Below are 17734 nucleotides of genomic sequence, written 5' to 3'. Positions count from 1 at the left end.
GTTCTAATAATAACTTTCTAAAAATAGTGACTGTGGTATTTGCTAGTAAGATTTCAATAAGTTTAGATAATTGGCCTAACCCACTCTTTGCATATTTGTCTGCCTGAGTTTCTGTCTTTCAAGTAATAAGTTACAGAGAGACCATGGTAGAAGTCAGTGCTTATAATTTGACAGCTGTCATTATTGCTCTGCATGGCTACATGCTAAGAATGTGACATTATCAGATCAAAATTCAAATAAAGTGATTAATACTAAAAACATGCATCCATGCAGTTGGTTAGAAAACTAAAATTATAGTTCTTCCATAAAAATTAAAGTTCTGCCTTTACAAAAACTTTCGAATGTAGCAACAGTATAATATAGCTTTCCATAACAGCTATAGATCACACTATTAAACCATTAGAGAAGTAAAACGTACCATTAGTAATAATAAACCACACCATTAGTATACAATTACTGTATAGCTCCAAACTTTTGTAAGTCAAAAATTTAGTCAAAATCTTCATTCCTTGTTAAAATTAATTTTCGTCAATAAAATTTCCGTCATTTTAATCTGCATATTACCCAAGTGAAACAAAAATTTCATTAGTTAAAAATTTTATCAAACAAGAATACCTGACAAATTTGACAAAAATTTTGACCGAGGAAAATTTGAAACTATATGGCAGTAGTACACCACATAATCAGTAAACAATTAGTAGTACACCACACAATCAGTAAACAATTAGTAGTACACCACACAATATACAACTTGTAGTACACCACACAATTAATATACAATTAGTAGTACGCCACACAATCCGTATATAACTAGTAGTAAAACCACATCATTAGTAGTAATTACAAAAATGTGAGCTTCTCATTGTAAACATAATTACAGTGAGATGGGACAAAACTAAGACAAGTTTAATCATGAAATTATCCTAATAAAAATCATACAAATTTATACATAGACTCTACTCTGTGGAAACTTAATCATAGCTATTCTAGATCTAATGGCAACTATACTATCAGCTAACATTAACATGAAGATTACAGTGATAAAATATGAATTATGATCTATGATGTACATGTACATATAGATACCAGCTTAAGGAAGAGATTGTATATTATATACTATAATAGACAATACTTTAAGGCGAGCTCTAAGCAAGCAAAGCATGAACATAATAGTTCTTTGTGTATCAACACTTGCACATGACCTAGCTCTGTCTCTTATTTACAATTATGGCTTGCTTGTCTAAATTTTCTCATTTTGTCATTTTGTTCTTTTTGAGTAATATCCCAGGCTTACTTACCTTGAGCCACTATTGTACATGATTCTAAGAGGTACATAATATATATATTAATGGAGGAGTGTGATTGTGTTGCATGTACATGTAGCATAGCCATAGATGCCATTAAATCAATCTATTAAATTTGTCAGCATTATGTAATATGTGTGTATTTAGTCTGGTGTGCATCATTATAAGAAAGAGATACATATAACTAGAAGAATGTGAACTATTAAGAGGCTTCGCCCAGCGACAAAATCATCATAAAGATTAGGTTACTTAACTTAATAATAGTTAGATGATGACCCACAGTCGGTCTGTACAGATGCACTCCATCACTAAGGGCTTTGCCCAATAAAAGAAGTGAGAGAGAAAGAGTGCACGCATGTGTGTGAGCGCATTGTGCAACTGTCCGTGAGGGCAATTAAATTTAAATGATGATAATAGATTTGCAAAAATTAGTCCAGCTCTATACACTAATAATAGTAAAGGTGTCTCACTAATTGTATGAATTCCACTAAAGTCTTTCCTTTGTTGATGTGTTGATGTGGATAGTACCAGTCAGTAGGGACATTATTATCCATTAATACACTCAAGGTGAATCCAATTTGTGCAGTGTATAACTGATGTCCTTCAACATAGCTCTGCAGTGATTGTAAGGATGAATGGGCTTTATTAAGAATTGTCTCTAATATTGTATTTGTGTCATCTTCCTGACTGTCGTAGATAAGATTTGACTTAATGGGTGGTAATAAACTATGAATCTTGTTTAGTATTGGTTTTAGTTCATCAATTGAGAGTGACTGTGGTTCCCTCTTAGTATGACTGAATACATTATAGTAATCAAGTAGTCTTTCCCTTAATGATGTGGTAAAGGAGGATGCCAAGTCATTTCCTGTTAGAGCTATTACATGATATGATGAGAGCCCACTGTGATGCTTCAATGCAAGTAGCTGCAGTAGTGATAGTGGAATGAAGCACTTGAAACTAGTATGAAAGCTTCCTTGTGATGATTCCAAGCACTATACAAAAAGAATAGAAACAATAGTAATTGATCATGCTGAAATAGCAATAATAAATAGCATCAAAAATGATGCCTTTTATGTATTTCATAATTGAAAAGTAGTGATTACGATTAGTTAAAAATTCAAGATAGCATAAGGACATCAATATACATTATAAAATGCAATAAAAATTTGGGGTGATTTCGGAGCCAACTTTCAGAAAAAAACCATGGAATACACAGTTTTCACCTAATTTCTGCACTTCTTTAAAAAATTAATTTTGATTGGAATTCGTTTATAGTTTTTTCACAACATAAGTGTATACATATGTATCAGAAAAATAATAAAATTGAGAATGCTCTCCTAGTGATTTTTGGTATAATACCTGTACTATCTATAGTATACTAGAATTTTGGAGCAACTTTAAAAAAATTTCTTGACAATAAGCACTACATATGCCAAAATCCTGTGGGAAGCCCTGCCCATTAGTTCCTAAACCAAGTAATAACATTATTGCATGTATACCTGATTTATCCTCTCCATTGTGTCCATCCAGTCTTTACAATGATAAAGATGATTAATAACCACCCACACTGGCTGAACCAGTAATTCCCTCAATCTATCAATATCCACAAACTTCAGTGCTGAGAATCTTACTATGGGTAAGCCCCTTTCATTAGACACACTGATTAACTCATTAAAAGACACGTCCTTGTTAAATACCAATATAATTCCCACATGATTGCTTGGTACAGAGAAAGAGTGTGGTTTTTCAAATTGAGGGCCCAGTGTCAGACAGATGTAATCTTTGATGGCCGCATCAAACTATAAATTGAAAATGTCACATTAAACTAAATAAAGTACATGTATAATTATACATTGAAATAATGCAGTAAATTCTGAATGTCAATGTAATGCAGTTTGTACTATAGTGTGTGGGTGTATCAAAGGCAGCCCTACAAGTTTACATGTATATAGTGGAGACCACAGGAGGAGTAGCTAGAAATGCCATCTAACTACCAAAACTACAGCTGTTTTCTGTTACTGGATACATACACTCAGATGGTGATTAGAAGCCTCAGCTCATATCCAGTAACCCTCAACATCTGTAGTTTATCTATAACGTACTGTACCTGATTAGGTTCCAGTGCTTTCCATAATAGCAGTTTGTGAGTTGGACTGAGTAGATTATGTGAAGAAAATGGAGTAGGCAGAAGCAATGAAGAGAAGCTCTGCATAAAATAAAAAAGAAGAATATACATATTAGTATGAGATATCTACCTGTCTGACGGGTGTTATGGGCATATCACACCTGGGACATAGCCTGAGACCCCAAGACCACTTTTCTCAAGGGTGCTATATGCCCATAACATCTGCCAGACAAGTAGATATTTTATTTACTATGACTTCATGTACCACAACCCATGCCTACTCTTATCTATGGCTTCAAACAAGTAGCATGTTTTGAAAAACTATATGCATCATACAAGTACATGTACATGTACATGCAATTTTAATGATACACTTAATCATGTGAATATAATAATCTTACTTTAAAGTAGTCTGACCATTGCTCTTCATCAGTTTGAATTGAGGACACTAATCCTTCAAGCCCTTCCACTGCCTCCAGTGAATGTGCAATATTGATTACTCCTTCACTAGCTAACTTCTTCTTAGAATCAGGTCTGGTCTCTGACGTGAACATTATATCATCAAGCAAGTTTCGGATTGAGAATGACATTGGATTAAGTATATACGATGTGAGCAATCTCCCACTACTGCTGGATGATGCTGAAGCTTCCTTAAGGATAGCCAAGAGAAGTGGAAAATAGTTTAACTGGTGAGCGAAAAGATGAGGCGAAAGCCGTTCATGTATTAGAGTCGTGAGTGATGATTCTAAATGAGACAAGTAAGCAGCTAATGAAGTGTGACTTGAATGGAAACGTGTTCCTTCTCTCTCTTCACACAGAGACTGCAGCATGTCAAGAAAGTCTTTCAGCCTAATATTGACTTGTGGCAGTTTCTGACTTAGTCTCTGACAAGTTATAAAGGAGAGGGCAGCGTGAGAGGATAGGGATTTATAAGGAGTGGTTCGATGGGCTATGTCCTCCAGGGATTGACGGGATTCCTTAATGTGACTGAGAGCAGATTGTTCCTGGTCTTCTGATTCCTTAATGAATGACTCAATAGTACTTGCAAACTTATTGCTCTCCTCTGACCAATCTAACTCCAGTACTTGAGACAGTACTATTTCCTAATAAAGAATTAGAAAAACATGAAAATAATGTTAATAAATTATATGTAATAAAATACACTTAGTTTTTACAAATTTTATCATTTTAATTTTATCATTTTTATTTAGCTTAAAATTCTAATGCATTAATACCGGTAATTTTTGTGTCACTTTTAATAAGTTAATAAGACATTGTGCACACTAAAACTATGTGGAATACAGTATTGTCAATTATAATGGCTCTTTTAATGTACCTGGCTTTCATTGACTTGTTTCTGATGTAGGCTTATATCAGCCATTGATGCTCTTCTCTGTATACAGAGCTCCCTCCTCATGCACTGCAATATATGAGACTCAAATAATGAAGAGAGACCTTCCTGAGACAACAGCAAAGAGGAAAGAAGAATTGTAGGAGTAGTTTGTAGCAATTTGCCAACAACAGAATGAAGAGGAGATGAATAAGGAGAAACAGAGAAAACAAAAAAGACTTGGAAATGAGGTTGTGGATGTAGTTCTTTTCCATTCAAAGTAATGCTCGATGTAGTGGACTCAGACCAGCTTAATATTTGATTGAGGACATTATTGAATGAATCAGTTATAGACAAAGATTGAATGTGAACTGCTATTGACTTCCCTTCCCTTGCAGCATCAATTAGCTTATCAGTTAGTTTGGAATCAGTAGAATCGGTTGATGTATATGGCAAATTGACAGTACTATTATTATCCCTATTCTTTATGGCTATCAAACCATTCATGTATTTGGAAAAGAATGACAAAGGATCAAACATGACTTGATGGTAATACCCTTTACTGTAACGTGACACTGCCTTCCATTGTAAGCACTTCTCAAGCGACAGCAAGTCAGGAAATATCTCCTCTCGCTCCCAAACCAACTTCTCATCATCTGTAGCTAAGGCACTATGAAAACTAAAGCCTTCTTGTAGCTTAATATCAACTTCGTGAGTGATTCTCTCTTCAACAACTAAACTCCCAATGCTAACGTGTCCACTGCAATAAGATATCCAATTCTCCCAGAGGCTCTTATGCTCTTCCGGTGGTAGAAAGCCAAGATACGTACAACTGGCAGAGACTAATAGTGAGTGAGAGGAGAGAGAGTCGAGTTGATTTTGGACGACTGATAGTTTGTTTTCCCATTTCTTCCTCTGATTAGAGAGACTGCCAAAAAGTTCCTTTGTGCTTGCAATTTTTTCTTCCACCAACTAATAAAAAATGACACAACATGAAAAAATCGTAAAAATAATAGATGCTGGAAAAGGTGGCATGTAAAAATAGTTTATCTGAGCTATGTATACTATACCTTTACTTCTCCTTCAATTGCATTAGCTTTTTTAAGAGCTACTTTATGACTCTCTACAGTAGCTTCAAGAGCAGCTTTGGTATTGAGCATTTCTTGTCTCATGTCAACATAGACCTCTTGTGCTTCTGTTAGTGTGTTCTCTGCTCTCTGCAGTTTCTCTTTGAAAGGCTCGAGGATGCTCCTTGTTTTTCTGTAATCCACCAGGGCAGTTATCCATAAGACAAGTGGAACAATTGCTTGACTAGCCTATAGGCATATGTACATAGTAATTGATTATTACAATATAGCATTGAAAATGAAGAAATCCATTGTAATAATAGTACATGTATATGGAAATCAAGGCTTCTTTCAGGATTTCAACAAAGGATGTCAAATTTTGTCAAAAATGGCTAGGAGAGAATTTTACATTTTTATAATTTTTTCTGATACATATACATGTCCTTATGCTGTGTATCAATTTTGAAGTGATTCCAATCAAATTTGAATTTTTTATGAATTTTTAAAGTTACTCAAAAAAGAGGCCAACGACCCAAGGCTATAGCCTTGGGTCGTTGGCTCAATTTTGGCAAAATTGGCTAGGTGAGAATTTTTTATTTTTATAATTTTTTCTAATACATATATATGTCCTTATGCTGTGTATCAATTTTGAAGTGATTCCGATCAAATTTGAATTTTTTATGAATTTTTAAAGTCACTCAAAAAACGGGCCAACGACCCAAGGCTATAGCCTTGGGTCGTTGGCCCAATTTTGTCAAAATTGGCTAAGTGAAAATTTTTTATTTTTATAATTTTTTCTGATACATATACATGTCCTTATGCTGTGTATCAATTATGAGGTGATTCTGATAAAATTTGAATTTTTTATAAATTTTTAAAGTTACTCTAAATGCCATGTACTGTATTATAGTGTGAATCAGCTTTATTAGCTCACTCAGCATGCTTTGTGGGAAACCCTACATTATAACAGTGTCATGCATATGAAGTACATGTACACTGTAAATCTTCTTACATCAGCTAATACTTCAATTGACATTTTCTCTTGGTCGACAAGGAGTTTTTCAAGTTTTCTCAATTTTGATTTCGGCACGCCGTCTTTATCAAAAAATTTGAGACTTTCAAAAAAGTGCTGAGAGAGCATCAACTGCTGACAGTCCAACCATCTACATGTAATATAAATAAAAATAAAAAATAATAATAATAATAGTGCCTTTTAATTTTTGTTTTATGCATGTTTTAGTGTAGGCTTTTGTTTTTTGTTGCTTGGTTTTTATAGTAATAATAATAAAAATGTACATGTACATGTAAGTGCTACACGTATATGACTTTAATACTATTAATTAAGGAATACAAATAGCAATATTAATTATAATTATATTATAATTAATTATCCTTACGTTGCTGGTCGATCAAAAAGGAGGCAAAGTGCTTCAAAGACAGGCATCAGCGGGCCTGGTGGTATCCTGTATCCCATTATTTCCATGACCACACCTCTCTCTACTGAGGATAGTGTCTTCAATGCAGAGTAATGTAATGGAGATACCTGTACATGTGTACATGGAAATAGAGAGAGATTCATGTAGTCAGTAAAGGGAATAAATTAATGAAAAATACCATATAGTGGGAAATTTTGAAAAGAGTAAAATTTGGAGAATTGCTTAATTTTGGTGATTGGAAAATTTTATTTTAGTGAATGGCCATTAAAACACCAATTCACCAAATTTAATTCCCTCCAAAATTTCTTGCTATAAGGTATAATAATAATCACACACATACTTCATTGAATTTATCATCAAGTTGTTCCTTAAAAATCCTCATCTGTTCTGTTTCCCTTTTTATTGTCTCCTCGGCGTCCTTGCATCTTTTATCGGCAGCCATGTAATGCTGTTTAGCAGCTGTTATCTTCTCCATGTGTAACTGTACATCATCCTTCGCTTGCAGTAGCTTGGGGTTCAACTCCTCGTCAAGTTTCCACTTTAAGCTACTCAACTGTCTCTCGAGATCATAGAGCTTACTTAGTGCAGTGTGGTACTGACTGATTGATTTCTAAAAATAAAGAATGAGCATAATTTAAAAGTATATGTACTACTAGAAATCTTTATACATGTACATGCGTTTATAGAGCATAAAATCATTTAATACAATGTACATACATGTACATGCATGTATGATGTTTAGTATATACATTAATTATTTGCTTCCTTCATTCATGTACAATATGTACATGTACATACAAACCTCTTTTTCCAATTTCCAATCAAGAGCTAGTCTATACCCCATCTCCAGACAATGCTTGTAATCCCTAACAGTGAACAGCCATCCAGTAAACCTTGGGGACACCCTCTGGAGCATGGCACAAGATGACAAGTGAACATGAGCAGCTAGAAAACTAAGAGCTTCAAGTTTGGAAGTGTTGGAGGGGAAAACACTGCCATCAGCTATTGCTGGTGACTGCCAAAATTGGAGAGCCACTTCACTAAAACTATTTTTAGACCAAGGGAGATAGTGGTCCATGTAGCTAGTGGTTTTAGTGAGTGTATTAAAAAGAGAGCGTCTCTGTTCTTCTCCAATATAAAAGTCTTTTAGGCTAAAATCGCCTTCGTCGTAAAACTCAGAATAGCAACTGATAGGTCTGAATATTTCGTTATTAGTGTTATTAATTCCAGGAGTGTCCCAGGTTATCACTATGTGTAGTAATGGGAAAACTGCTTGTGCAAAGGACTGATAAGCTGTTTCAGCAGTTCGGCGCACGTTGAGCACTTTCCCTTGCTGTACCTTGAAACTCATTAGTATGAGTTCAGAGGAAGTGAAGAGTGATGGGGACAACCCTGCAATTAAATTAATATTAATTAACAACCTTAATGAATGCCAAAAACATTTTACAAATGAATCAGAAAATTTTGAAGCCTAACAGCTAGTACTCAGGTATTAGCTACAAATTGACTGAAGTATTGTACATGTACTGTACAAGGAGAAAATTTTTGGACTCAAAACTTTTAAAATACATAACATGGCAAATACATACAATGTACATGTACATGTTCATATAGATGCATGTATTAGCATTTTATTCTTACCAGTTCTCATTATTTCCAGTAATATGTCCCATAGCTCATGATACCACGGAAGGAGTGAACCGTCTACTAACAATACTACCCTTTTGTGATCCAGTGCTGCAGTTTTACATGCTTCCCTTACAATCGGCAAACCAAATATCTCTTTAGTCTTCTTTTCATTCGTATCTAAATTCCCTTCATCTTCCTCTTTCTCCTCAGCCTGGTTCCACTGATTAATATTGTATACTTTAGCATTCACTATAGCAGCAGAAAGTTTAACAGTTGTTTTCCTACCAACGCCACATGGGCCAAGATATAGAATGTGGCCTCCTGGAAGAACCTGTGTAACAGAAAAAAATTATTAATTGCATACATTATGTATTGCATGTTGTATTGAACAGTTAGAACTATTCACAGTTAATGCATGATAATCTGATGTATCTTACCAGGGCCCGGCTAAGTCTTGTAACGTGTTCAATGATGTCTTTATTAATGAAGATATGACTCAGTTCTCTTTCACTGTTACTGAGAGTATCAGCTAGTAGGATTCTTATCTCTCCATCGCCTACTTCATTATAATTACCCAAGTCTTTAGCATCAGTCTTCTCCAATGACAGTTCTCTTTGAGACAAACGACAAAATATGAAACTAGACAAGTCTTCCCCTCTCATTGCAATCTGATCAAACGTTAGAAACTGGTGCTGGGATTCTTTAGGCAGGAGCTCTTGTAGAATAGTGAAATCTATCCCAATGTTTTTCAAATCACTGGCTTGTATAACTGAAGTAGCTAGCGAAATAGAAGAAGGAGCTTGAGATACTTTTGAAGGACGACCTGGCCTAGCTCTCCTTCCCCCTCCTCCTCCTCCTCCTCCTCTTTCTCCTCCTTCTCCTCCAGTCTCTCCTAAAACAGCTCCACAGAAGCAATACTTAAGAACCGACTCCAACAGCTTTGAAAACCAAATCTTGTCTTTGCTCTGCGTCAGATGATCGGTGAAAACTCGTGAGCACTCGTGACACCAGACACGAAACAAGACCCGGAGGATCCTCGTCATTTTATCACCCTCGCTCTCTTCCTGGTCCTTCACAGAAACTGACGATGACTTATTTTGTAAAGCACTTCCTTTTCCAGATAATTTCCCACTCATTCTCGCTCCAGGGTGAGTCTGTTGACGTGTTACTCCTCCAAGCTTGGACTGTGATTCTGAGTCACCTCCGGTAGACTCTAATGATTCTGTCAATGGTGGAAGAGACTTTGGTTGCTGTCCTCTACTAGTGGTAAGACGGGACGAGGACCTGCTTGATCTTACACCTCCACCACTACTACCGCTGCTCTTACTGCTCTTCTTATTGCCTCTTCTAACACCAGGAATAGACACTAATTCCATACCTACGAGATATGGACAGGAAAAAAAGCTAATACTGCATTCAAAAAAATGTACAAACACATGCTGAATTTAAGTTTTCGTACAACATGCACATATACATGTACATGCCTGGCAAGCATTGATTAAATGAATTTTTTAATTTTGTGACACAAAAACTTTTAATACAAAATAAATTTGCTAGTGCTAAAACTTGAAATATTCCTTTATACACGGTACAATAATGCTGGCATTGTATAGCTTACCAGTGAGATGTATGCCTCCACGTCTTCTTAGCTTATTCATTAAACTGATAGCTGATTTGTCAGTGGTTGGTTCCATTAGCAATAGACCATTAACCAGCTCTGATGTGTGACGGAGGAAGAAGTGAATGTGAGGATGAGCTGGTGAGGAAACAGAGTTGAACCTTTTCTTCATGTTGTCATGTATTGCTAGTGATGCAGTAGCTAGTGCCTAAAATACAAGAAGCATAGTAATAACTAGTCTTTAAATATCATAATTATAAGATGTTTTAGCCCAAAGTTTTGTGAATTTGACCAAAATCAATTGTAAATTTAACAATTTCTACAATACTTTTTTTGCTATAGAAATGCATGTATGAAATAGCAGGAAAGCAATTACTGATACATGTACATGTACATGTACATGTAGCTCTATTAAATAATTTGGACACATACAAATGCATGGTAGACTACATGCAGTATAAATCCTTACATTAACAAGCAATGTAGCTTTCTCCATACTTTCCACCGGAAGCTTCTTCACTAATGTCATGATCCTCTGCTGAAGTATCAGGTGTAGTCCTTCATTAGATACACTAATGAAAGGGACAGGCCTCATCCATCTTAAAAGAGACAGGCTCAAATCCTGTACGCCATCAGTAGTACAAGTACCAACTAGTCTAAGACTAGGGAGAGAATGAGTGTAGTCTCTTTCCTCATCATGCAAGGTCTTGTGCTCAGCTAAATGAGACACAAGATTAATGAGAGGAGGATGAGTGTAGGAAGAGAAAGAATCACACCAGTTTCCCTCGTCTTCATCTTTTCCTGGAAGGTAAGGGAAGAGGGAGGCAAGATGGAGGTCGTCGAGTATAAACGTTCTACGTTGGTTTGATGTCTTTTTTGAGTTAGTTTGTCTCTTTCGTAGTTGAGCAATACGAGAGAGGAGAGTGGATTGGAGGGACAGAGGAGTGAGGGATGAAGAGATGGGGACGAGTGTTGCACTCATTCTTGGCTGTATAAATTTCTACATAAAAAAAGAGAGTGTTGATTTAATGTACAACAAGTACACATACATATACATGTACACGTACATATACATGTACATCTTATTGTACATGTATATGTACAATAAGATGCAAAAATGCATGTTCATGCATGTACATAATTATACACATGTATACTCTATAAGTACATTGTAAAGTCAATTTTAAATATTGACACCTATTATGCTACACATACAGAGTAGCAGTGTACTAGTTACTATACAATAGACTGTGTACAATGTACTTCTTTACCTTAAGAAATGATGTCTTTCCTGAGCCTTCTTCACCAATAAATAGAACATGGAAGCCATAGCCAAGATACAGCTCAGAGATGTACACAAACCTCTCCAACTGTAAAATAGCAGAAAAATGTAAATCAATGAAAAAGTACATGTACATGTATAAATTCATATAAGCACATCGTATTTCTGTACATGCCCATACAGAAATGCTAACCACAAAAAATTAAAAAAATATAAAAATAAAAATAAAATTTAAAATAAAATAGAATTAAAAAATACAAATAAAATAATAAATAAATAAAATTAAAAATTAAAATATTAGCAAAATATAAAAATATTAAAGAATAAAAATAAAACAATAATTATAGAATTAAAATAAAACATAAAAAAATAAAAAAATAATAATAATAACAAAAAATATAAAGATAATGATAAAACCAAAACAAAATTAAATTCAAAAAATAAAAATAAAATTAAAATTAACATTAAAAAATTAAAAAATTAGAAAAAAAAATAAAAAATTAAAAACAAAATAAATAAAAATAAAACAAAAAATAAGCAATAAAAATAAAAATTAAAAATTAAAAAAATCAAAAATAAAAAAAAATTAGAAAAATTAATAAATAAAAAAAAACAAAAAAAACAATAAAAATTTTAAAGATTAAATTTAAAATTATTAATTTAATTTATTTAATTAATTTTACTTTAATTTATTTATTATTATTCTTTTATAAACATTATTGTTAGACACACAGAAAAACAAATAATAATAATATTAAGAGCAGAATAAGGTATGAAAATTAATAATTTTAAACTAATTATTTGTACCATTTTATTAAAATTTTTGAAAATAGTTTAATTAATTTCTTATTTTCTGCTCTTTCTAACACCTCAAAGTGTGAAAAGGTGTGAAAAAAGTGTGAGAATTAATAATTTTAAAACTATTTATTTTTACCATTTTAATTAATTTTATTAAAAATTTTTTAAATAATTTAATTAATTTCTTATTTTTAACACCTCAAAGTATAAAGACGGTGTAAAAAAAGGTGTGAAAAATGTGTGAAAATTAATAATTTTACAACTATTTATTTTTACCATTTTAATTAAATTTTTAAAAATAATTTTACAGGATTAACTTTTGTAGGCACGGAAAATTCACTAAAATTAAGCGGCTATACGGTATAACTAAACTATTTAAAAATCAATACATACTTCAGGTATAGGTACATAGCTATCAATAGGAGTGTTGGACTTTGAGGCTCCACTGTCTCTCTTTCTCTCACTCCATGGGAGGAACTGCTGAGTCTTTTGATCAAGAAAATAATCAAAAACAAGTCCATCCTGAGGAATGATATCATTAGCCATTGGAAGGGAAGAAACAACATCTCGAACTGCTTTACTGAACTCATTGTAGTGCCTGTAATAAATATTAATTATGATGGTTTCAACTTTCAAAATAACTGTATATACATGTAGGGCTTCCCACAAGGCTACAATGTACCGTAAATGTTCAAATAAAAGCCCGGGCGTTTATTTCTTTCCAGGACAAAAAAATTGCGTAAAATAAAAAAAGAAAAAATAAAACTGGGATTCGAACCCGGACTTCCAGATTCAATGCACTCAGCTTAACAAGTTGGGCCATTTGGGACACTCTAAAGATTGTGGTACCTATATTGAGTAAAATATGTGTATCTATACTTGAAGATTCTTAGTACCAGGCGTTTATTCAAGCCCGGCCTTTATTTGAACATTTACGGTACATGAATTTGGGGCAACTTAAAAAATTTGTAAATAATCCAATTTTGATCGGAATCAGCTCAAACTTGCTACACAACATAAAAAGATGTATATGCATCAGATAAAATTATAAAAGTTAAAAATTCTCTCCTAGTCAATTTTGACGAAATTTGGCCGAGGACCCTGTACTATAGTACAGGGACTTTGGCTTAATTTTTGAGCAACTTCAAAAATTTATAAAAAAATTAATTTTGATCAAAATCAGCTCAAACTTGCTATTCAACATAAAAACATGTATATGCATCAGATAAAATTATAAAAGTGAAGAATTCTCTCCTAGTCATTTTTGATGAAATTTGGCCGAGGACCCTGTACTATAGTACAGGGACTTTGGTCCAATTCTTGAGTAATTCATAAAAATTTGATAAACATGCATGTGTATTTGAAAAAAATACAAAAATGAAAAATTATCTTCTAACAATTTCTGAAGAAATATTCTGTATTACTTAATGGTATTTTGTCAAATTTTTGAGCAACTCTAAAATCAACTAACAAGAACTTGCATGAGCACTATTATATACCAAACCCTGCATGTATGTGTACACTGTACACTGTATGTATTATACCTTGAGTCAATGTAGCCACCAAAAGACCAAATGAGAGAGAACACAAATGCAGTCGTCATGAGATATTGGACAGTTATAATCTCACAGTCGGACTCAGTAGATAGTTTATCAATCTCATCCAGAATCAGTACACTCTCATCAACTCCAGTAAAACTAAGGACAGAGGACTGGGTAGGCATCTCAGGGAACGGTTGGTCTGTAAGAGATTGGATTCTAGATCTCTGTGGGACAGAAGAGGCTACGGAGACCATGCTACTAACACTGTCCATTTTACTCAAGTTTCCTCCAGTATTAAAATTGCTACTAGCACGACTGGTAGAATAAGGAATGGAGTCTTCTTTCTTTGGCGAGTGACGATCAAGTACAGCCGAAAGGAGAGAGAGGAAGGACTGGATGAGGTGGAGGGTGAGATCAGTTTGTTTTTGAATGTGTCCTGTAAGAGTGTTTCCGTGTGATGCTGTGAACTCTAGCATCTGTGGTAGTATAGTATCCATTAGGAAAGAAAGAGTGTCCATACTATAACGATAAGAAATGAATGATAAAAGGTGATAGAAGATGAAGGAAGAAAGATGTATATAGTTAAGTAAAAGTATAATGACTTGTACATGTACATAATGTATTCTCTATCTCTTCCTCCCTCCTTCCCTCTATTTCCCACTCTCTCTCTGGACAGATAATAATGATCATGGTATGTACATGTACATGTACATAATGACATAATGCATTCTCTATCTCCTCCTCCCTCCCTCCCTTTATTCCCTACAGATCATAAAGATCATGGTTTTTTATATGTACATGTACATGTACGTGCATGCATGTGTACAAGTACATGTATAGCAAGACATTGCAAACCAATTTATTAAAATAACCTACAAAGTGGGATTGTTTAAATTTTAAGGTGTGTTCTTGTATCGTGTAGTCCCGTTTAACAAACAGTTCACATTTTAATGCAATTTTTATAAACTCAATTTTATTCTTCTCTTACCCAGAAACTGATAGATCGTGTTTAACTGATCCATTCTGTAACCATGTGACAGTCAGGTCTTGACAAGTGAGGAGTGAGTTACAGTGGACTATAGAGCAATGGGCATACAATGAGGGAGAGAGAACAGGAGGGAGACTCAAAGTCTCTATCAATATCTGGCAGTTATCTAGTAAAGCAAAACAAAAATAGGATCTTTTATACATGTACAAGTACATGAATATAATACACACATCCAAGGACATAAAGTACTGGTAAATTAAATTTTAAAAATTCATAATTTAATTTCATAATAAAATAAGGTCCTCATAATTATGACAAAACTTCCTTGCCAGAAATAACAACAACAATAACAATTATTATTATTACTATTATTATTAGTAGGAGTAGCAGTAGTAGTAGTAGCAAAAAAGAAAGAAAAGAGTGCCTAAACAAACCCAAATTAACAAAGAAGCATAATAAGAATTATGACAAAGCTAGTCTAACATTAGTTGGCTAAAACCCACTACATGAAACACAAGTTCAATGAAAGAATACTGTCAATGACAGGCTGTCACAGGCAGGATGGGAAATCTGCGTGTGGATCTTGGAACATTATTATTAATATTGATACTTATTATTAATATCATTATTTTAAAACCAAGACAAAAAGTACAATACAACACACACACACAAATAAACACAAAAAGGAAAAAACCAAGAAAGAAGCGAAACAAAACAAAACGATAAATTATTATTATGATTATTATTATTATTATAATACTTAAAACAGTTTTAAAATATATGCATATACTTAGATGTAGAAAAAAGTAATGGTACAGAATTTTAGAAATGGTAAAGGAAAGTTAGGATATATTTATAATAAGTATTTATTATTATTATTATGAATGAATGAATGAATGAATAAATGAATTATAAAAAGTAAAGATAAGTAAAACACTGCACACAAAATCACAAAAAGGCCTACATGTAACAAAGAGACAACAATCACAAAAAACTACATGTAAACATAAACAAAACAAAATAAAGCCACAAAATCCACCCAAACTAAACAAACATAAGAAATAACACACAAATAAACATATGAACCCTTCACAAATAGGAGGGTCAAGGGGCTTCCTTCACAACTGATACCAAGCCTTGCATAAGTGTACAGACGTTGAAATACATGTATGGTTAAAAATTACAATGCATTGCTACAGTCTAGTAGTAAAAGGTGTTGGCATAAAAAAATTTTTTATTTACAAAGTATCTGCTTTTATCATAACTTCCTGAAAATTCCAAGGCAAGAGGTCATCATAGCTATCTTTCCTTTATTTATCATCTTCAAACTTTATTTTTCATCATACACGGTTTTACTCTTTTCTTGAAATGGCAACCAAGCAATCTTCTCCTGGTCTCCTCAAACTAGAGGAACAGCTCACCTGTCCTGTGTGTCTTGACCACTATACCAACCCTAAGACTTTACCTTGTCTCCATTCATTTTGTCAGCACTGTCTGGAGGGATTACCTCTGGATAAGAAGAATGAGACCTATTACCTCTCTTGTCCCACTTGTCGTGATTGCATAGAGTTACCAGAAGAAGGAACAGGAGCCTTTCCTGTAGCATTCCACCTCAACAACCTCAAAGAGATGCAAAGTCTAATGAAGAAGACAGCAGACTTATCAAACCCTCAAGAGACCACATGTAGTGATCATGGGAAGCCTTTGGAGCTATTCTGTGAATCATGTGATACAGTAATCTGTGTTACCTGCTCAGTTCGTAATCACAAAGGCCATGAAAATGACTTAATCACTGACAGTTATACTAAACACTGTCAAAAGTTAAGAGAATGTCTATTACCAGTTGAGGGAAAGAAGGAAGCACTCAAGAAGGTCCTGTATGCTCTAGCAGAGAGAGAGGGTGAGATCAGAGAGAGAGGAGAAAGAGTCTTAGAAGAAATACACGAAATGGTAGAGGAAATGATAAATGTTCTTCGTCACTCAGAGAGAAAACTGACTCTGCGGGCAAAAAGAGTCACAGATGCCAAGTTGAAGGTGATCTCAGATCAAATGAAATCAGCAGAAAAGAGTTTGAGTCTCCTGGAGGATTTCAAGGATTATGTGGAACAGAGTCTGAAGACAGGCAGTCCTCAACAAGTCCTGAGGTCTAAGAAACAAATGATGGAGCGTATGAGTGAAGTCACTGGCCAGGTTAATATGGAGAAATTAAGTCCAAAGGAAAGAGCTGACTTCGTATTAATTAAAGATATCAAATCGCTTCATCACATTGGAGACATTGTGACCCACTCATCTACTTCACTAGAGCAGTGTAAAGTGAAGAAAGTTGGTTGTTTTGAACGTCTACCAAAAGAGAAGAAAGTTTCATTTTCACTATCAATGCAAGCACCAGATTCATCTCTTTTGTCTGTTCCCCTCTTTTCTCTTAGCTGTAGTTTAGTACCAGTCGGTAAAGGTGATCAACCCATTCACACTACAGTCACTACCACCAGCACTGATCCTGGAGTGTATAGGATACAGTGTAATCCTTTGAACAGTCGTGCTCATACAGTAAAAGTACAAGTATATGATGAAAAACTTAAGGATACAGTGCTATTCTTCCCTTTCAATCCTTATCTG

At 34.1% G+C, this 17734-nt stretch overlaps 1 protein-coding gene across 1 annotated transcript; it reads right to left on the bottom strand.

Moving 5' to 3' along the window:
* Positions 1–1689: 1689 nt before the first annotated feature.
* Positions 1690–15284, bottom strand: LOC100631504 (dynein-1-beta heavy chain, flagellar inner arm I1 complex-like). The gene is made up of 18 exons (XM_020003796.1): positions 15119–15284; positions 14134–14649; positions 12983–13187; positions 11781–11879; positions 10979–11509; positions 10510–10717; positions 9329–10269; positions 8904–9222; positions 8065–8654; positions 7603–7872; positions 7224–7369; positions 6839–6989; positions 5830–6075; positions 4766–5731; positions 3831–4532; positions 3412–3510; positions 2804–3103; positions 1690–2296 (listed from the first exon to the last, which is right to left on the bottom strand). Exons 2-18 carry the CDS (start codon positions 14646–14648, stop codon positions 1751–1753), a joined length of 6834 nt encoding a protein of 2277 aa, XP_019859355.1. The 5' UTR covers position 14649; positions 15119–15284; the 3' UTR covers positions 1690–1750.
* Between the last annotated feature and the right edge of the window lie 2450 nt (positions 15285–17734).

This window comes from Amphimedon queenslandica, unplaced genomic scaffold (genome assembly GCF_000090795.2).
Source record: "Amphimedon queenslandica unplaced genomic scaffold, v1.1 AMPQUscaffold_12526, whole genome shotgun sequence".
Taxonomy (NCBI): Eukaryota; Metazoa; Porifera; class Demospongiae; order Haplosclerida; family Niphatidae; genus Amphimedon; species Amphimedon queenslandica.
This window is presented reverse-complemented; position numbering and strand designations above follow the sequence as displayed.

Excerpts from the sequence above, each read along its gene's own strand:
- LOC100631504 (XM_020003796.1), bottom strand. The coding sequence starts at position 14,648 with ATGGACACTCTTTCTTTCCTAATGGATACTATACTACCACAGATGCTA. Across the intron at positions 13,188-14,133 it reads GGTGGCTACATTGACTCAAG|GCACTACAATGAGTTCAGTA; the intron begins GTATAATACATA and ends TATTTATTACAG. Across the intron at positions 2,297-2,803 it reads CAATGGAGAGGATAAATCAG|TGCTTGGAATCATCACAAGG; the intron begins GTATACATGCAA and ends CTTTTTGTATAG.